This window comes from Acanthamoeba castellanii (genome assembly GCF_000313135.1).
Source record: "Acanthamoeba castellanii str. Neff unplaced genomic scaffold scf7180000084722, whole genome shotgun sequence".
In the NCBI taxonomy this organism is placed as follows: domain Eukaryota; phylum Discosea; order Longamoebia; family Acanthamoebidae; genus Acanthamoeba; species Acanthamoeba castellanii.
This window is the reverse complement of record NW_004457490.1, coordinates 97,092-116,222: the sequence shown is the minus strand read 5'-3', so window position 1 is coordinate 116,222 and position 19,131 is coordinate 97,092. Positions and strand designations below refer to the sequence as shown.

The window sequence follows — 19,131 nt, the reverse complement described above, 5'->3', positions numbered from 1 at the left end:
CCAACATCTCAGAAATTATAGCATATTGAGGTCGGGCATGGAGGGAGCCAGCTCGTACACCTTGTCGCCGTGCCCGATGACCGTGTTCTCCTTGCACGTGCCCACAAAAGCCGCGTCCTGCTCACACGACACGCGACACGACACACAACACAGAGAGAGATCAGAACAATGTAGTCATTTCGCGAGCGGGAAGAGGGGGACAGGCCGTGCCTTGGGTTTGGCAGGCGGGAGGACTGAGCACTTGCCGTCGCGTGCGCCATTCGTCCACTTGCCCTCATACTTGCTTCCGTCGGCCGACGTCCATAATCCGTTGCCGTGCGGCTGTGTGCGCGTGCAATGGTCAACGCCTTGAAAATCGCGCGCACACACCGCACACCACCGCACACGATACACGTACGCGGTCTTGGTGCCAGACGCCCTCGTATTTGTCGCCGGAGCCATAGACCATGGTACCCTTGCCCTGCCGTCGCCCATTGACCCACTCTCCCTCGTACCGGTGGCCCTCCTTCGTCACCAGCGTGCCATGCCCATTGCGCTACATTCCAAGAAAATCGAATTAAATAATTCATCATTAATCGCCAATAAATCAGAAACAATAAGAAACGAAATAAAAATAAAGAATAATAATATGACTTTAAAATACAATTAAAGAGCTGCAGGGTGAGCGAACCTTGTCTTCTTTCCATTGGCCCTCGTAGGTGTGGCCGTAGCTGGTGGCGTGGGTGCCCTTGCCCTCCCGCACGTCCTTCACCCAGTCGCCCACGTACTCCGACCCGTCCTTCTCCGTCATCTTGCCCTGCCCGTGCCGCTGCACCAAGCAAAGCGTGACGTCAGCCATCACCTGGCGGGTATTGGGACACGCGGCTACAGGTGGTACCTTGTCGTCGTGCCAGTTGCCCTGGTAGGTGGACCCGTCGCCGTAGGCCATCAGACCGCTCCCCTCCTTGCGGCCGTTGACCCAGCTGCCCTGGTACGACCGGCTGCCGTCGGCCGACTTGAACGTGCCCAGCCCGTGTTTCTGCGCCGACACACACACACACACACATACACAATCAGAGTTAAAAGAGGTCCGAGTGCGGTGTGTGGCCGTGTGGCGTACTCGGTCGTCTTCGAAGAAGCCCTCGAAAGTGTTGCCGTTGTGGTAGCGCAGCTTGCCCTTGCCGTGCGCCTTGTCTCCGATGAACTTGCCCTCGAACACGTCCCCGTTCGGGAACGCGATCGTGCCCTGTCGCATGTGTGCAAGAAAACAGTTTAGCTTCCCCGTGTGCGGTGGTGGTGCGTGTGCGTGTGCGTACGTTGCCCGAACGCAGGCCGTCCTTCCATTGGCCAGTGTACCCCGCGCCATTCATATATTTCATTGTTCCCTGCCCGTCTGTATGGCCACTGGTGAGACTCAGGTGGGCCACACACACACACACACACACCACACATACCACACGCACGCACGCACGCACGCACGCACACACACACACACACACACACAACAGTGGCGGCCCGCACCCTTCTTGTCGTTGGCCCAGGTGCCCTCGTAGACCTCGCCGGTGGCGTAGGTCAGGGTGCCGTAGCCGTGTCGCATGTCCTCCTGCCACGCCCCGTCGTACACGTTACCGTTGAAGTACTCCAGACGTCCACTACCATGCCGCTGTCGTGTGTGTGTGTGTGTGTGTGTGTGTGTGTGTGTGTGTGTGTGTGTGTGTGTGGTGTGTGTGGTGTGTGTGTGGTGTGTGTGGTGTGTGTGTGTGTGTGCGTGTGTGTGGTGACGTTAACAAGAGGCAGAAGAAGAAGAATGTGAAGAGGGGTACACACCTTGCCCAGCTGCCATTGACCGGTGAACTCGCCTCCCGTCGAATACGAATATGTGCCGTGCCGCCTGGTGTTATCCATGTCGGCCTACACAACGCAAAAAGAGAGCTTGAGAACGAGCGCTGTGTCGCGCGGTGCGTGGGTGCGTGCGTGGTGTGTACCTTGTGTTGAATATTATTGTTGATGCCGTCGCCGACGGCTTTCACCCAGTTGAGCCGCTCTTGCGGCGTGGCCACCACAAACACGAACGTGCGCTCGGGCGTGATGATCTCGAACGCTGGCTCCTTCACGCCTGCGCGCAGCACCACACACGCATTCAGTTCAACCGACTCGAGGCAAGCCGCAAGGCGCCTGGACTGTTACCCTTCACGTCCGTGTGTAGCCACGTCAGTGGCAGTGGCACCGTAAGCTGCGGGATGATTTCGCCTCTGGTCACAACACGAGGGAACGTTAGTGCACGTCGCGTCGTGTGCGTCGTGTCGTGTCGTGCGTGTCGTGCGTCGCTGGCATACCGTTGAAGTTTGGCGGGCACGATGATGTCGTTGAAGAGGCACAGCATCCACTGGCTCTTGGACTTGCGCTCGGCCAGCGTCACCTTCCCCTCGGCCACCAATGTTCGGTGCGCCTCCAGCAAGCGCTGCGCACCACACCCGCCCGCTTAAGCGTCCACTCTCCTCTCAACGCGTGGCTGCGGCTGCTTGGGGGAGGCGTACGCGGAACTGTTCGCCCTGCGTGGCGAGGTTGCGGAACTTGGCCGACTGCTCGGCCTGGCGGATGGACTCGTTGATGTAGTCGGCGATCTCCTTGGTCGACTTCAGCGCGTCCGCCAGGTTGTTGTAGTCCGGATGCGTTTCCGCCGTATTGCGAAGCAGGTCCTGTACACAACGAAAAAGGTGAGGCGTGTGCGGTAGTGCGTGTGCGGTGGTGCGCGCGCGTGTTGTGTGCACTCGCGGTGGCGCACCTGGATGAGGAGGTTGTAGCGCGGCAGCCGCTGGATGGGGGTGATCAGGAGCGCCTCTATCGTCAGATTCTGACATTTGGGCTTGACCGTCTGTGTTGCGCGTTGGGTGTTGCGCGTTGGGCGGTGTGAGTAAAGTACGATGCCCGCCAGTGAGACACGCTGCGGGGCCTACGCACGTCGAGAACGACGGTGACGAGTCCGTTCTCGCGTATCTGCTGGCACGTCTCCGTGGCCGTTTCAAAATTGTTGCTGTAGTCCTTGTACATCTTGAGGTAGGGAGCCTAAATAGACAAAACAACTGGTCAGTTAATTGAGAAATAAAAATATAATAATAATAATAAGTATCAAAAATACAATAAATTCAGGGTGGCGTGTGCACGTACCAGTCCCTTGAAGAGGTCGCCGACGAGGGTCTTGTCGGTGTCCCAGGCCTCCATCCGCTTCTCCAAATCGTTGACAAACATTTGATTCAAATTTTTGATGATCTGTACACACACACACACACACGACACGACACGACACGACACGTCATGAGTGGTTGAATAAATTGAGGGCACAGGGGTTTCCTCGTCACCTCGAGATTGGAGAAGATCTTCTTGATGACGGCGTCGGTGATGGCGGTGTTGGGCTCCGTGGTGAGTTTGAGCATGGCGGCCTTGTACTCGTCGATGAGCCACTTCAGCCCCTCCACGTAGGTCCGCTCGGTCGTGAGGATCTCCGTCGCGATCATCGTCCGCCGATGGCTCTTCTCCGCGGCCGTCGCCTGCGGCGTGGCCGCCGCCGGTGACGCTGGTCGCTGGTGGTGGCCCTCTCCGGCGCCGGCGTCGGTGCCGTCCTGCGAGCGGTTGGCGGGGCTGATGGCGCTCGCATCGCCGCGCGGGCGCTGGGGAATTGCGGGTCGCATGGCCGGCATGGGGTGCCCGCCGGCAGCGCCGCTGGGCGGGAGGCCTGGCTGGTAGGGCCGCGGGCCGCCGAGCGGGGCGCGCGGCGGACTCGGTCGACCATCCCCAACCTCGCCTGCCACAAGACAAGGCCACCACTCTCAGTCAATATCCTGTGCGCGCGCGTGCGTCTGTCGTGTGCGGCGGTGCGTGTCTGTGCGTGCGCGTGTGCGTGTGCGTGTGTGTCGTCCGTGCATGCGGGTTTATGTGTACGTATGCGATTGGCGAGCTGTTCCTGGGATACGCCGTACTGGGGTGGAGCGGGCATCCTGCGAGGACCTGGGGACGCATCTGAGGTGCATTCCAGGTGACATGTGAGCAATTACTACGCTATCGTACACACGACACGACACGACACACGCGCAACTGCGTACCGGTGGGAGCCTTGTTGCCTGCTGCGGGCGATGCGGACTGGTGTGGTTGGTGGGGTGGCGCGTTGCCCAAAGAATGGGCGAACTTGTGCGCGGCCGCTGCGGGAGAGGTCGATGGCGAAGGCCCGCCCCCTGCGCCCGGAACTGCCGGGAGCGAGGGGAAGGACGAGCCGCGCGTGGGCACCGGCGGCGGCGGCTTCTTATTGCCCACCTCGAGGCGAGGCCGCTGGACATTGACCGGCGCTGGCCCGCCAACGGCGCCGATGGGCGCGCCGGCGGGCTTCGCCGTGTGCGACGCGGCGACAGCGGCGGCGGGGTGCAGCCGCTCCTGGGAGGGCGACGGGAGTGGTGTCATGGCCCGAGGGCTGGGCTGGACGAGTCCGTTGTTACCGCCTCCACTCGAGGGTAAAACCAAAGCTGGCAGGGGAAACTGCGCCGGCTCAGCTGGCAATCTGCATGCGCGCACCGAATCACCTCAGCAACGGCACACACACGACGCGCATGTATGACACACGACACGACACACAAATCGTCGAGGACAAAATACCGTGGCGATCGCAGACTCGGAGATGACAGCTTTTCCTGGTTGTCTTCGTGTTGAGGCACACTCGCAGGCTGTGGCGGCGCTTCAGGCTCTGCTTCGAACCGAATGTAGTCGCAGGGGAGATAGCCCTGCGTCCCGTCCTCCTTTTCGCCCCACCACCAGCCCGTCTGCTCGGGGTCATCCTGGCTGGAGACCCAAAGCGGAGGTGAGCGGAAAGGGCACCAACCACCGCGCGCACGCACACACACACACACACACACACACAGCCGCCCGCGCACGGGCAGAAGATTGTACCTCAGCACGTAGAGGACTTCGTCGACGTAGAATGACATTTGATTTTGCGAGGCGTCTCCGTCAAAGTCGTAGAGTGCCACCGCCCGCTTGTACGAGGTATCATAAGACGAGGTGTGCGTGCTGCGCGGGAGTGCAAACACAGATCAGCGAGACACACACCCAATAACACGCGCACCACCGCACGCGCACGCACACGCACACACACCCACACACACCACCGCACGCACACACGCACCTGTGTTCGCTCGACGGCTCTGCGCTCGACGAGGAAGCGGGGGCCGAGACCCGGCCATCAGAAGACGGAGCGGGCGCAGGTGCGGTGGCGGGGGGGCTGAGAGTGGCGACGTCGATGGTGGAGGAGAGCTCGAGTGTGCGGCTCACCTCCTCGCTCGCCCGGATGATGGGCACCGAGAGGAGCTCGCTGAGGTAGGTCTCCAGCTCGGCGCGCCGCTTCTCGAGGAACTCCTCACTGGCGTTGCCCATCAGTTTCTTGGGTGGAAGCTTGGGCAGGCGTATCGAGGGGAAGCGTCGCTTGACCTGCGCGCCTCAGAAATATTGAATAAATAAATAACAATAGATGAAAATAAACAATATACAACTGAGATAGCAGGGTGGTACCGCATCATGGAGCTGGCGGAAAGTGGAGTAGCGGACGGCAGTGCGCCACTCGCTTCCCTTCCAGTTAATCACAATGTGGTATGCCTGCGGTGGATATAAAAACATCACTTTGAGTCAGCAACGGATTGCGAGCAAATCTCTCAGGGAATTGTGGAGATTTAATAAATGAAGAGGAAACGGAACCGTGTAGCCATCCTTTACACCCTCGTCGTGCTTGGTGGAGTAGGTGGGAATCGTAACGACACAGCCCTCCTCCTCCATCTCAGCGAATGCGCTTAATTTCCCTGGACCCAGATGTGAGGTGGCCAAGTTGGCGCTCAAAAGGAATGGAGGTATTTGTTATTTTCGAGCAGCCACCCAATAAACACCTTGCGGTGGTCGGCCTCTGGAATGGCGCAGAATGTGGATTGAGCAGGCTCTGGTGCTGGCTCGGGGGCACACACTGGGTTTCTATCCACTCTTGATGAACTCATTCACATACAAACAGCCCAATGTGGGCATTATGGTAGGTTGTGGGCTTACATAGGTTGTGTTGTTCAATATTGGCAGGTCCACATGAGTTGGAAGGTACCTTTGACTCATGTGGACCTGTTGTCCCTGGCAAAGGTATCCAACTCATGTGGACAGATATTGACATTCTCCATGTTGTCCCAGTTGGTGACAATGCTGTGCTCAATGGGGTACTTGAGGGTGAGGATACCACACTTGGACTGGGCCTTGTCACTGACATACAAGTCCTTCTGGCCCATGCCAACCATCACGCTGGTGTGGCGTGGGCGGCTGGTGCTCAGTCTGGGTATTGTTTTCCGCTTCTTTTTCTTTTTGGTCCTCGCAATACAGGGAAGTAACCGGGAATCTTGTCACCCAAGAAAGGAAAGGTTGCGATGAATGGACAGTCAATGCCTGACGGTGAAGCTGCAGCGAGGAAGTCTCCCGGGATGAAGGAGAAGCAACTGGCGGTAGATGCTCCAACCAGGACTTCACTGGCTGACGGTTCTACTCTTGCTGTTTGGTGTAGCGAGGAGTGCGGTAGGAGGCACTGATGTTGACGCCATCACCTGGAGCGAACCTTCTTGCTTGGGGGCGAAGTACGCTGTAAACTCCCTGATAGGTTCCCCTCGATCCACCTGCATAACCAGTCGTTGGCGAACAGGTGCACGACGTCGGTGCAGATCTCTTTGAACCTAGAACATGGCGCCACCACTTTGAACCGTGCATGGACAGCCTTCAAGCGAAGCTCCATCTCTCCAACGTACTTGCTTAGCTACCCTCTTATAGTTTCGATCTCTTCCGAAACGCCATATCTCGGTACCCCTGGCTCCTCATCCTCCCCCAGAGGACCTTTCAACAAAGGAAAGCTCTTGGCTCGGCAGCTTACCGTGGCCACAGGGGTTACCCTTACTCAAGTCGACACGCTGTACAACGCCTTCGAGTACTTTGAACAAGACGACGAGTGTCACGTTAGTAAGGTGATGATGCTCTTTACGCTTGTAAGACCAATGAGGTGTCACTGATGTTGTTTCTTCTTCAGAGTGGAGCATGCTATGACGGAGCTCGACCGCCCCCGGTGCCCGATGGATCGGAGCAGTACGTTCTCTGTTGCATGGGGTACGCAGCCAGAGGGAACGGCCAGCACTGCTTGCGATACGACTACTCCCGGGCCTACAGCGCGTTCAGCATCAAGGAGATGGGCTTCTTGGGTGTGGTCAGCGTTAACGTCACCAGCAACCAGAACGTCTCCACCCTTCGCTTGGCGCAGAGGAACTTCATCGAACAGAAGCCCTCAGTTGTGGTACGCACTACATGCACTCCGCACTAGTGCGCTGCGAGGTTGCCGGTGACCTCCGTTTACATTATCGTCCTAGGGCTTTTTGTCGTGGTCGGCCCTCTACAACAACCCGGTTCAGTCGCAGCAAAGGCTGCTGTTCTTGTCGGGCAATACCAGCGGGGCCGACGACTGGAGGTACCGCGGCATGTTGCATAACCCCAACCGATCGGCACTCCAAAAGTCGGGCAGCCGATCTAAAAGAATAATGCGGCTGTCTGGTTCGTCAGGAACTGGTTCTGGGCGTACAAGACGGCGCTACCCCCCAGCATCGGTATCAGCGCTGACACGTGGAAGGCGCAAGCAACGTGCTCACAGAGGCTGAACTTCAACACGCTCACACACAGCTTGCCTGACGCTGCGTACGGCCCATTTGCAGCCCTCTCTGTGCGGCCAGTTGCTAACCTCCGTCCAGTGACCAGTTTGCTGAGCTGAAGCAGAAAACGCTGGACCAAGTATTCCCCATTGCGGACTGGAGCGGCTTCAGTTACTCCTCCGGAGGGGCCAAGTACGTTCCCACGACCACCTGCCTTTCTGCTCGGCCCGGTCTCTCCTACGACAATGCCCTGACATGCTGTCATGTGAAAAACAACATCCAACAGGGCCATGTTGTCGGTGCCAGGCATCGCTCGGACCAACATCGTGCTCCAGATCGACGACGTCGAAGTCGCCGCGCCCTAAATATCATCGATCGCTAGCAGGGACAAGTTCAGCTTGACCAACCGCGCAAGCTCCGTGGCCTGTCGACCATATGCAGGAAGGTTGCAGCCGCCCAACCGGTGCCGTGTGCTGCGTTGTGTGCTCCCCCATCTGGTGGCCACCTCCGGCGGTGAAGGCCGTGCCTTGAATTGTGCGGACAACAGGGTTCTCCCAATGGGCGACACCCAGCTGGGGGGGGGGTACCGCTGAAATAAGAGCCTGCGCGGCAGCCCATTTTCTTTCCCACTCCCTCTCTTCACGTGCTGGTGCAGTCCTGACGCAGGACGGTGGCGGTGCCGCCTAGCAGCAGATCTCTCCTCTTCTCTACTCTTGTTCTCTTTCTGCCTCTTTACATCCACACATCGCCTCTACACACAACACACAAGAGGAACATCTCGACGTCGAGACGAGATGGACCCGCGCAAGAGGAAGCGAGTCGCGACATTGCCGACATCGGCAGAGAGTCCCGCCGGCATGGTCCCCTCATCCCCGTATGACGCCTCTCCCGCATCGTCCCACCCCTCTTCCACGATGACGTCGCCCTGCTCCCCATCTCCTTCCTATCATCTTCCTCAATTTCTCGCATCTTCTCCCGACCCTGATTGCTCCCCCATGCATCGAGATGGCCATCGCGAAGCCAGCATGGAGGCCTCCTCCTTCTCGAGCGGTGATGAGCACAGCACTTCGATCCCTCTATCGCCCTCTGCCTCACTCAGCTGCGGCGAAAGCTCACTCAACGCGTCGCTACTCGACGATGATCGATACACGGGCGACCGCCTGGGAGACGAGACCCCCAGCGAGCGCTGCGACGATAGCCTCTCGCAGTCCACTTGCGCTTGGGGCGAGGATTCGGTGGAGAGCTTCGGTGAGCCCTCACCATCTTCCTCGCTGTCCTCGTCGATGTCTTCGCTCTCGTCGAGTGCGTTCTTGGAGGACCTCAGCATCCTGGGATCTGTCCTCTCGGATGACATCTACCACGAAGTTCGAAGGAAGGAGGAAGACACGCCCGCTCTACAGATCGATCAAGAGTACCACAAGACACGACCCATTCTCGTAGATTGGATGCTCGACGTGGGCGATTACTTCGGCTTTCACGGAGCCACCACACACCTGGCCGTCGCCTACCTCGATCGCATGCTCTCGATGATGTCCATAGAGCGCAACAAGTTGCAGCTCGTGGCTACGGCGTGTTTGCTCATCGCAGGTGCGTTCCAACATCGAGAGATCTCAGATTCGTGCGCAAGATCCAGTCGATTTCGCAGGATTTCTGATAGGCAAGCTGCTCACTTACAGTACTTCGACGTCTCTCTTGTGTGCGTACAGCCAAGTTGGAGGAGATTCCAACAAGGTGCCCACCGTGACTGAGTTCAACGACCGCACGCTGGACACTTACTCTGCCGACCTCATTCGAACCTGCGAGCGCGTTGTACTCAACCACCTTGGATGGAACCTGGTACTCAGCTGCGCTCTTGAAAGCTCTGATAAACAGGATTGCTAGCGGGAACTAACGTTTGTGACCACTCGACGTCCAATGGTACACTCCAGTTGCTGACCACGCCACGCAGCATGCTCGACTTTTTCCTGGCCGAGGTCTCGTGCGTGAGCTACGACGATCTCATTCGAGGCGTTCCGCTTTCCTACGACAGGTCGCAGGCGGTTGAGGACTGGGCAATCGCTACCGCCCATTCGGTGATGACCATGATCGTGTTAGGTTCGTTTGAAGACTCTTGCCCTTCCTTCCGAGCTTCGCGTTTCAGCATGCTTCGTGTTTGGTTATGATTGACCCGTCTTTCCTCGCAGACCACCAGTTTTTGCGTTTCCGACCATCAATTTTGGCTGCCGTGTGCCTGGCCGTGGCCCGCAGACAGGCTCGTATCGAGCCCCTGTGGCCCGCGCGACTGGAGCGCAAGACGGGTTTCTCGCTCGATGAGATCGCCGACTGCTTCAACTTTACCTGGAGGTACGTTCTGCATCTTGGCTCGCTGCGTACAGGCAGGCTGCCCTCAAAACTCTTGCTTACCCGCACTTGGTGTTCGCATCCAGCATGCAAGAGAGCGCACTGGCGAAGCAGGCGGGAACGGCACAAGAGGCTATGGAGACGTGAGCGTGGCGACACTAGACGTTGGGCGTACGACGAGAAGAGAGCGAGAAACGAAGAGACGACGAAAACAAAAAACGACAAAAAAGAGAGAAAAGAACGAACGCGACAAGAGAGAACGAAGACGAAAGAAGACGCAAGTGTATCATACTCGTTAACGCCGGCTGGACGCAGCAAGAGCGGAGGCGCCTCATCAAGTTGAGTGCCTCGCACCAGCGCTCGTGGTGAGAAGAGAGCACGAGGCCGTGGCCCGTGTCCAAAAAACAAATACAAGACCGCCACCACCGAGCAGCAACCAACTTCAACTCTAGCTCTCATCGAACCTGTAAGACGTGAAGTTTGGTGCCAAGGGTGTATTGATTGGGTTCGTTTCTTTAGTACAGGAGAGGAGGGTGGAGGATGAATACACACGGAAGGACCATGCGGCGATGAACGCCAGTTAGTCCTCAGAATACATGAGCTGGGCGAACGAGTTGTAGTCGACGTTGCCAGCACCATCGGCAAAGTTGGACGCCTCAGCAAGGAACTCCTCCACCTGTACAGACGACATACTCTCAGAACAACCCAAAAAAAAACACAAAAACAAAAAAACAAAAATGTCTGGAATGTGGCATAATTACAAAATAAAACGAATAAAATAAATAAAATAGGAAGGGGGGCGCACGTCTTGGTAGCCCATGGCCTCACCAGAGCGCTGCACAATCTCGCGCAGCTTGTCCTGGAGGTGTCGTGTTAGGGCTTGAAATGGAGAGGGAGAAGAAAGGCAGCTCGTACGAGATGGATGCTCCCCGTTCGCTCCTCGTCGAAGTAGAAGAACGCTTCCTGAAGCTGCTCCGTCTTGTTGCGGTCTCCCTGCACCAGTTCATAAAACCATTTTTTTAGCCCTCTCCTACAATTGAATGCCCGCAGCCGGCATCGTACCATCTTGTTGAATTATTGTTTCGATGTGAGTGTTGTTCGACAAGAAACCTTGTTCTTGTTGCCCAAACGGACTTACCACTAATAATGCTGACGTGGCCCGCCATCTTAAAACAGACAACACAAAATCTTCATCTTGTTGGAAGGACCTCATCTGATGGCTTCAATCTGACGTTCATAGCCCATGCTCCTCTTTCTGTGTGTCGATCGACGGATCTCTGTTCTGCTCTTGGATAGGCTCAGTGACAAAAGGGGAATTCGAGGAAAATGAAGAAAAGAATACATCTATTGTCGCTGCTTGTTGGCTGCCGTCTGGTGATCGACGAAGACGCGTTGAAATCGGGTGCTGAATTGGGTGAATTTTTCGACACATCGCTGCACGCAGACCTCTTCGTTTTGCAGCAGCGCATTCGATTTGAAATCGCCGACGCACTGCGTGAAGCAGGTGTCCGCCAGCCGGTTGTAGTGGGTGATGATGTCCTCCATCTGCATACGCTCCATCATCTGGCTGATCGACGCCTCATCGTCCTTCGACATCCGTCCCCGCTGCATCTTTGTGTTCTGATCTTTTTTGATAATGATTGCTTTTTATTTCTCTTTTATTTCATTGCCAAAAACAAGCAGAGCGGAGAAGCACGAAGATGAGGAGCTGTGGCACGCGTGGCTTCGTTGCGGCGGCGAAGAGGGCACTGCACGGCAGCGTCACGACCTCAAACCTCCTCCGTTGTCACTCCGCACTCCTTTCCTCTTCTGGCTGGTCAGGTAATCTCCAATTCAAGTAGCAAAAAGATGGACATGTTGAAGCCGCTTGGTCCATCTCGTGAACTCATCGTGAGTCGTTTATTTTTTTAATATTTGTATTTGTATTATTATCAGTAAATATTAATAACGCTTGTTTATCAGGTTTTCCGAGTTTGCTGCGCTCCACCAGCGTTGTGCAGGCCAGGCGAGCTGCGCACGCCCAGCCGGAAGCCCATGCCCGATCGGCCGCTGCTGCCGTGCACGCTGTACGCCGCCTTCGCCTTGAGCCTCCCAGAAAGCTTCTCAGAAACGTTGAACCGCTGACGTTGGTCTGACTCTGCAGGAGGATGGCCGCGTCGAAGTGCAGTGGAGAGACGGCCGCACTAGCCCGGTACATACAACCTCGCGCCTGCGTGCGTGTGCGGTGCGTGTGCGGTGTGTGTGTGTGTGTTCCTTGCTCACTCTCTGCCACCGTGTCAGTTTCACCATACGTGGCTGCGCCACAACTGTCAGTGCCCCAAGTGCTTGGACAGCAGCTCGGGCCAGAAGCTCGTCTCCATTCTCGACTTCCCGCCCCGCCCCGTGCCTCGCAGTGTCAGCCTGTGCGTGGCCGCTGCCGCTGTCCACCGCATTCCTCACACATTCCTCACGCATTCCGCACCAACGTCGCTCACATTCCTCACCCACGCAGTGAGAACGGCCAGGTGGTGGTGCGCTGGAAGGACGGGCACGTGAGCCCCTTCCCGCAGGACTTCCTGCGCCGCTACGCCTACGACCAGCAGTCCCGGCACGAGCGGCGGGCGATGCGGCGCGCGGCGGTACCGTGGACGCCGGAGGTGCTCATCTCCGAATCCGTCGCGCTCGAGATCGACTACGCCGACCTCATGAACAAGGACGAAGGTGTGTCGTGTGTGTCGTGTGTCGTGTGTCATTTGTGTCGCGTGTGGCGTGTGCGGTTCTCCGCGTGTGCGGGCAGCGGTGGCTGATCTGTGTTGGTTTGGAATGTGCAGCGGTGTGGCAGTGGCTGCAGCAGCTGCTCAAGTTCGGATACTGCCTCATCCGAGGCGTGCCGCAACAAGAGGGCGAAGTCGCGCGCGTGGCCCAGCGCATGGGTCAGCTCCGGTACGACACACGGCGCACACGGCGCACACGCAACACACGATGCACGGGGCACACATGGATGCTGAACCGATGGCGTCTCATTGCAGGGACACGATCTACGGGTTGACGTGGGATGTGAAGAGCATCGAGAACGCCGCCAACATCGCCTACTCCTCACTTCCGATTCCGCCGCACATGGACCTCATGTACGACGCCGTCTTGGGCTGTGTGTGCGTCGTGTGCGTGTCGTGTCGCATGCGCGTGTGCGGAAGAGATTCACCTACGCGCTCAGGTATTATGAGGTCCCGCCCGGCTACCAGTTCCTGCACTGCCTCATCAACCAAGCCGAAGGCGGCGCCAACATATTCCTGGACACTATGCAGGTATTCGCCTTTCTCCTCTTTCTCACCCGCACACGCACACGCACACGCATCATCGCTACACGCACACGCACACGCATCATCGCTCTGTACCACCGCACGCACTTACGTGGCCCCTGTCTGCCGCTACGAAGGTGGCCAAGGTGCTGAAGGAGAGGGACGAGAAGGCATTCCGCCTGCTCGCAACCACGCCCGCCACCTTCCACTACCAACGATCCGGCCACCACTTGGTTCAGCGGTACTCCTTTTCTATGTTGTTAAGACGTTTTTTTGTTTATTGTGCCGTGTGTCGTGTGGCGCGTGTCGTGCGTGTCGTATATGATGCATGGGCGGTGAGGCGTGTGCGTGTTGACTTATCTGACTATTCGTGGGCAGACGACCGATCATCGAGCTTGACCAGGAAACCGGTGACGCCAGCGCCTTCCGCTACGCGCCCACATTCGAAGGTACTCCACTCCCGCACCGCACGCATCACTCACACCGCACGCACCGCACGCACCGCACGCACCACACTCATGATGGTTCCCTACGCATGGCAGGGCCGTTGGACATTGAGGGCGAGAAGGTGGAGGAGTACTATGCGGCCTACCGGGAGCTGGTGCGGATCATCAACCAGGAGCCCGACCTCCATCTCTGGCGGCGGCCCGAGGAGGGCGACCTCGTCTCCTTCGACAACCGTCGCATCCTCCACGCCCGCACCGCCTTTTCCAACGGCAACCGCCATCTCCAGGTTCTTTCCCCACCCCGCATGCGCGTGCGCGTAGAGTGTGCGGTCGTGTGTCGTGTGTCGTGTGTCGTGTGTCGTGTCGTGTGTCGTGTGTCGTGCCACAGGCTCATGCGCATTCGTGCGTGTGTCGTGTGCAGGGCGCCTACGTGGACTGGGACGCCTTTTTGGATCGCTATCGGGTGCTCCAGAGCCAGTTTGCACCCATGGCGGCCATCCCTCAGTAGTGGGCGTTGTTTCGCGCGTGGCGGCGGCCTTGAATGCGTTTTGGCCTCTTTGCTTCACCCACCACCGCCAAAAACTCGCACGCCAACGGACACCCTCGAGGGTGGTTGGGCCGATCGCTTGCGTTGCCAAGTGCAACAAAGAAGAGGAACCAATCTCGAAAATATCCCGCACAAGGCGATAAACGTCGACGATCGTGTGCGCGATTCGTCACCGAGAGAGGAAAAAGCACACCAACAACATCCGGCCGAGAGGCAAGCAGCAAAAAGAACGAAGAAGAGGCAGCTATGTTGGCGGCTGCGGGGCCTCGCTTCAATGGTGGGATAAGCGGCAAGCGGAGGAAGCAGGGCCGACACGAACCCAACGGCATCATCCTCCTGACCGCCATCAGCGCGGAGGAAAGAACGAAAACGAAGGCGAGCGGGTCAACCGCAAAGAACGAAAGCGACGGGGAGGGGGAGTGGTGCGACGAGTCGTTCATGCTGTCTTCGTTCTCCGAGACGTCGGAGCTGTCGGACTCAGAGTGGTCCGAGTGGGAAGACCCGCTCTGGGTCGAGGACCCGCACCTCCTCCACAAGGACCAACAGCAGAAGAAACAACGGCGAGTACAACATGTCGACAAAAATAAGAGCCAAGCGGGTGCGGCCGCGCGTGGCGACGCGACGGACGACGAGGAGTGGGAGGAGAAGGAACAGCAGGATGAAGAGGAGGAGAAGAAGCAAAAAGCGAAGAAGAAAAGCGAAAGCGTTGAGAATGGGGTGAAAGCGAAAGCGAAGACGAAGACAAAAGCGACGACGGAGGGAGGGAAGATGAAGACGAAAACGAAAACGAAAACGAAGACGAAAACGAAAGCGAAACCGGCGAAGAAAGGCAGCGGCCAGAAGACGCCGCGCAAGTCTGCGGCCAAGAGCGAAGACGTAAGCAGCGGCAGCGGTAGCGGCGGCGAAGACGGACCCCGCGGCGATGGCGACCAAAGAACGAAAACGATAACGAAACCGAAGAGCAAAGACGACGATCATCAGCCCAACAAGGCCCAGGAGGCCCAGCCCGGCGCGACGGCCGAGAAGCGGATGAGCGTGATGCAGGTGCGCGAGGTGTGGGAGTCCCGCATGTCCGTGTCGCTGCCCGGTCGCGTCCGCCACCGGCCGGGTCCTCATGTCGCAGAGCGATCGCACGGCCGTCCACACGCGCCAGACCGGCGGCGATTCGTTGCTGACGTCAGCAGCGTCGACGGCGGCGGCGGCCGCCGATGTCCGCCGGAGCCACAACGCGATCGTGCTCGAGCGACGCGCGCACGACCGCTACAGCAACGACGACGACGTCGATGGCGATGACAACAACGACGGCAAGGCCAAGCGGAAGACGATGACGGTGGCGATGATGCCGGTGACGATGGTCATGCCGGCCGCCGCGTTCGGCGCCAACAACTCGCCCGCCGCGGGCGGCAAGGAAAAGAAGAAGAAGGAAAAGGAAAGAGAAAAGAAAACGTCGGCGGCGGCCGCGGCGGCGAAGAAGAAGGAGACGAACGAGATGAAGAGGAAGAAGAGTCGGTCGATGGACGTCATCGAGGAGCTCAAGAAGAAGCACGAGGTCATCTCGCACGTGCGCGCCCTCAAGCTCGAGCGCGTCAAGAGCAGCGAAGACGACCACCACGCCGGCGCCGGCGTAGGCGATGACGGCGACGACAAGTACTTTAGTTTCCTACGCGGGACCGCGGCCAACAACAGCTCGGGCGCCGCCGCCGGCGGCGGCCGCGGGCTACTGCCGCGCTCGTCGCGTTCGTTCATCGAAGCGCCGCTGACCGACCGTCGCGACCGTCGGCTCGCCTCCGGTGTCGGCGTCGGCGGCGAGGCTGTGGGCGTCGGCCACGAGGCCGTGACGACGGCGGGCAAGCTGCAGGCGTCGATGAGCGTGCGCGAGATCCCGAGGGAGAAGCGCGAGAAGAAGGGCGGATTCCTCTCAAGCTTCCTCGGTGGCGGCAGCAGCCACGAGAAACTCTCCACCAAGCACTCCTAACCGCACGGGCTGTGTGTCGCGTGCCGTTGGTCGTCGTGTCGTGTCGTGTGTGCAATGGCATGAACAGAAAAACAGAAGTAAATAGTTTGCCTCTCATGAGAAGAATCACGCAGAAGAAGATGATGTTGGTGTTGATGATGAAGAAGTTGGCTTGAGGGCGCGCACGCAGAGGAAGATGACGCGGCGCTGGTCGAAGGGGCGGAGGTCGGGGAAGGCGGCCAGGGCGTCGGCGGTGGGCCGCGGCTCCAGGAGGCGGTCGACCACGAACCCGGCCGCCACCAGCCCGTTGACCCACGACGCCATCGTGCGGTGGTACCGAACCACCCCGTCCACGAACCACGTCGCCCGGCGCTCGCCCTCCTCATGATACCGATCGTACACATAGTACTTGTGTTGCTTTGGCTGTTGTTGATGATCTTGTTGATGATCTTGTGGTGGTTGTTGTGGTGGTTGATGATCGTTGTCGATGACGTAGGCCGGGTGGAGGCCCTGGGCCGAGGTGCAGATGGGGTGCTCGGTGGAGAAGACCAGCGCGCCGCCGGGCTTGAGCCACCGCCGGACGGCGCGCAGCAGCGGTGCGACGTCGCGCACGTAGTGCAGGACCAGGCCCGCCACCACCACGTCGTACGTGTCGTCCGCGTCCGCGTAGTGCTCCAGCGCGCACTCGACGAACGACAGCCGCGCCCGCAGGTCGTCGTCAGCCGCCGCCAGCCGCTCGCGCGCCACCGTGAGCATGCGCTGGGAGACGTCCACCCCGCGCACCGTCGCGCCACCTTCCGCCAGAGGGAAGCTCAGCTTGCCTGTGCCTGCATTTTAAAAGGTGTCAATAAAAATATTATTAATATCAAATTTATTGTATTTTAATTAAATAATTACAATAATAAAAAGAAAGTAAAATAAAGAAAAAAAAGAAAAAAGAGGCACCGCAGCCGAGGTCGAGGAATTTGAGGTGGCGCCACTGGTCGGGCGGGGGCAGGAGGGAGAGGAGGGCGGGCCGCTCGATGCCGTCGTTGTAGGGGTTGGGCTGGGACCAGACCTTCTTGTAGCCCTCGAAGAACACCGGGTCGTCGTACACGTTCTGCACCCCCTCCATCTCGAGAGCGAAATCTAACAAAATAAAAGAAAAGGTGTGCATCAACATTTGGATTATTATTAGAAATAACACAACAACGAATTCCCAAACGTTTGGGAAACATCTCTGATCCCCGAAAACGTTTTCCGAAACAGGGCAAGCAGGATTCTTCAACATCCAGAAGGAGGCGACTCTCCACCTCGTTCTTCGTCTTGACGAAGATCTGAAGTCTCCGCCAGAACCTCTCCCTGCAAACAGAACTATTCCTACCGACCACTTCATGTGTGTGCTGCTTTTCTTGTGTGAAACGTCTTAGCTGCTGCCGAGCATGGCATGAAGAAGAGCCAGGGTGCGCAGCGTCTTGCGCAGCGTCATCGTCGCTGCGGTCCATCGCTCCGCGCTCGCTCTCTGTCGCGCGCCACCGCCACCACCGCTCGGCGCGGCGCAGGTGGCGGCGATCAGGTCCACCGCGCAGCGGATGAAGACGATGACGGCAAAGTCCAGCGTCGCGGCCTGCGTCGCCCTGGCCCGCTTGGTCGTGGCGTCCGTCTCGGCGGCCGACAGCCGCAGGAGAAGCGCGTGAAGGCACTTGAGGTCGCTGACGACCTGGCGGCTGTCGGACTTGAAGAGGAAGAGGTCGTCGAGCTTGACGATGACGAGGCCCTCGGGGTTGGGCTGCTGCTGGCCCCGAGCGAGCAGTCGGTCGAGCGCCTGCTGCGCGGAGGAGACGAGAGAGTGGAAGGAGTCTCCCTCCTGCATGGACAGCACCGGCGGCGAACGCCACAATCGCTCGAGCGGGAACGACACCAAGTCTATCCGCGATGGGAACGGTGACATCAACTCACTGTCATATCGTGTGCGTCGTGTGTCGTGGTGAGTGTGCCGTGCGTGCCGTGTGGTGAGTGTGTGAACGCCAAAGCACGGGATGCGAGTGGATAGGGGACGTACGTGAGCTGAGGCTCTGGACCAAGCCCGGCGAGGACGGTCTGGACGAAGAGGCGGTGATGGGAAACGAGCATGTCGTGCATGCGTTCGGCGACGGGAGGCGAGCGCATCAGCGATTCGCCCGGACCATCGGGCTTGACCGTCGCTATCTCCAACTGTGTGTCACGAGACGTGCGTGCATGTGAGCGTGTGCGGTATGTGCGGTGTGTGTGGTGTGTGGTGCGTGTTGTAACCTTGAGTACTGTCATGGTATCGGAAAAGGCGCTCGATAGAGAGCGAAGCGTAGAGGCGCTGCTCGAGAACGCAACAGCCCGATTGTTGATCGTGGCGTCAACTTGGCCCTGCACCAAAAGTCGCAGATCCTCCAAAATCTGAATCAAAACTGTCGTGTCGTGTGTGTCGTGTCAGAGAGGAATGGCATGAAACGTCAGAGAATGACAGAGGACGCACGCACCTTCTGTTTCGTCTTCTTGTCGGTGGCCCGCGGCGTCACCAGAGTAGTGATCGCCCGTAGCTCGCTTCTCTTTGCTGTTGAATGAGGTCAGCAGCTCCGAGTCGAGCTGCTCCAGCAGCTCGAGCATCTCCTCGTCGCGGCTGCTGAGTGGCCGCGGCGACTTGAGACCTGCGATGGTGCCGACCGCGGGCGGCATCAGCCCCGACTGGGTCAGGGTCGGGCTGGCGGGCGCGGCCCGAGGCGATTTGGGAACCGTGAGGTTTGCGCGAGGCGATCGGAAGGCCGATGCAGGCGGCGTCTGCGAGCGCGGCGACGTGTCGATCGCAACGCTACGCCGGTAATCGTTCACTCTGTACCCGTTCATTACATTAGATCTACGCCGTAACACGACACACGACACA

General features: G+C 58.5%; 8 protein-coding genes across 8 annotated transcripts in view; 4 read left to right on the top strand and 4 right to left on the bottom strand.

Annotated features, from left to right (window-relative positions):
- Positions 1-15: 15 nt before the first annotated feature.
- ACA1_155130 (RhoGEF domain containing protein) lies at positions 16-5,793 on the bottom strand (the record flags this gene model as incomplete). Its single annotated transcript, XM_004340558.1, has 24 exons — positions 16-117; positions 235-321; positions 398-535; positions 671-808; positions 878-1,018; positions 1,100-1,225; positions 1,296-1,372; positions 1,501-1,642; positions 1,807-1,890; positions 2,010-2,095; positions 2,167-2,231; positions 2,316-2,440; positions 2,517-2,678; positions 2,765-2,854; positions 2,941-3,045; positions 3,148-3,249; positions 3,339-3,781; positions 3,919-3,984; positions 4,080-4,474; positions 4,624-4,806; positions 4,915-5,034; positions 5,150-5,451; positions 5,533-5,616; positions 5,716-5,793. The coding sequence occupies 24 exons, from the start codon at positions 5,791-5,793 to the stop codon at positions 16-18; spliced, it is 3,441 nt and encodes a 1,146-aa protein (XP_004340606.1).
- A 1,003-nt stretch (positions 5,794-6,796) lies between these two features.
- Positions 6,797-8,038, top strand: ACA1_155120 (uncharacterized protein; the record flags this gene model as incomplete). The annotated part of the gene is given in 8 exon segments (XM_004340557.1): positions 6,797-6,840; positions 6,869-6,992; positions 7,064-7,140; positions 7,153-7,324; positions 7,398-7,495; positions 7,588-7,665; positions 7,773-7,865; positions 7,960-8,038. Coding segments are annotated over 8 exon segments (765 nt in total), but the record flags the coding sequence as incomplete, so codon positions are not given.
- A 660-nt stretch (positions 8,039-8,698) lies between these two features.
- On the top strand, positions 8,699-10,160 carry ACA1_155110 (cyclin, Nterminal domain containing protein; the record flags this gene model as incomplete). The annotated part of the gene is made up of 5 exons (XM_004340556.1): positions 8,699-9,260; positions 9,385-9,509; positions 9,602-9,767; positions 9,857-10,016; positions 10,100-10,160. 5 exons carry the CDS (start codon positions 8,699-8,701, stop codon positions 10,158-10,160), a joined length of 1,074 nt encoding a protein of 357 aa, XP_004340604.1.
- A 433-nt stretch (positions 10,161-10,593) lies between these two features.
- Positions 10,594-11,624, bottom strand: ACA1_155100 (Tim10/DDP family zinc finger superfamily protein; the record flags this gene model as incomplete). Its single annotated transcript, XM_004340555.1, has 4 exons — positions 10,594-10,689; positions 10,819-10,872; positions 10,929-11,006; positions 11,454-11,624. 4 exons carry the CDS (start codon positions 11,622-11,624, stop codon positions 10,594-10,596), a joined length of 399 nt encoding a protein of 132 aa, XP_004340603.1.
- Positions 11,625-11,861: 237 nt separating this feature from the next.
- Positions 11,862-14,245, top strand: ACA1_155090 (gammabutyrobetaine dioxygenase; the record flags this gene model as incomplete). The annotated part of the gene is made up of 12 exons (XM_004340554.1): positions 11,862-11,903; positions 12,014-12,079; positions 12,157-12,204; positions 12,294-12,415; positions 12,505-12,713; positions 12,824-12,935; positions 13,022-13,142; positions 13,187-13,297; positions 13,429-13,532; positions 13,670-13,740; positions 13,834-14,024; positions 14,159-14,245. The coding sequence occupies 12 exons, from the start codon at positions 11,862-11,864 to the stop codon at positions 14,243-14,245; spliced, it is 1,284 nt and encodes a 427-aa protein (XP_004340602.1).
- Positions 14,246-14,530: 285 nt separating this feature from the next.
- ACA1_155080 (uncharacterized protein) lies at positions 14,531-16,259 on the top strand (the record flags this gene model as incomplete). The annotated part of the gene is made up of 2 exons (XM_004340553.1): positions 14,531-15,376; positions 15,408-16,259. The coding sequence occupies 2 exons, from the start codon at positions 14,531-14,533 to the stop codon at positions 16,257-16,259; spliced, it is 1,698 nt and encodes a 565-aa protein (XP_004340601.1).
- Positions 16,260-16,364: 105 nt separating this feature from the next.
- On the bottom strand, positions 16,365-17,352 carry ACA1_155070 (methyltransferase domain containing protein; the record flags this gene model as incomplete). The annotated part of the gene is made up of 2 exons (XM_004340552.1): positions 16,365-17,065; positions 17,184-17,352. The coding sequence occupies 2 exons, from the start codon at positions 17,350-17,352 to the stop codon at positions 16,365-16,367; spliced, it is 870 nt and encodes a 289-aa protein (XP_004340600.1).
- A 291-nt stretch (positions 17,353-17,643) lies between these two features.
- ACA1_155060 (uncharacterized protein) overlaps positions 17,644-19,131 on the bottom strand; it is a gene marked incomplete at both ends in the record, with an annotated part of 1,749 nt that continues 261 nt past the window's right edge. The window contains 4 exons of the mRNA XM_004340551.1: positions 17,644-18,175; positions 18,280-18,431; positions 18,519-18,658; positions 18,731-19,080. Of these exons, the coding sequence (XP_004340599.1) occupies positions 17,644-18,175; positions 18,280-18,431; positions 18,519-18,658; positions 18,731-19,080 (1,174 nt within the window). The remainder of the gene's footprint in view (positions 18,176-18,279; positions 18,432-18,518; positions 18,659-18,730; positions 19,081-19,131) is intronic.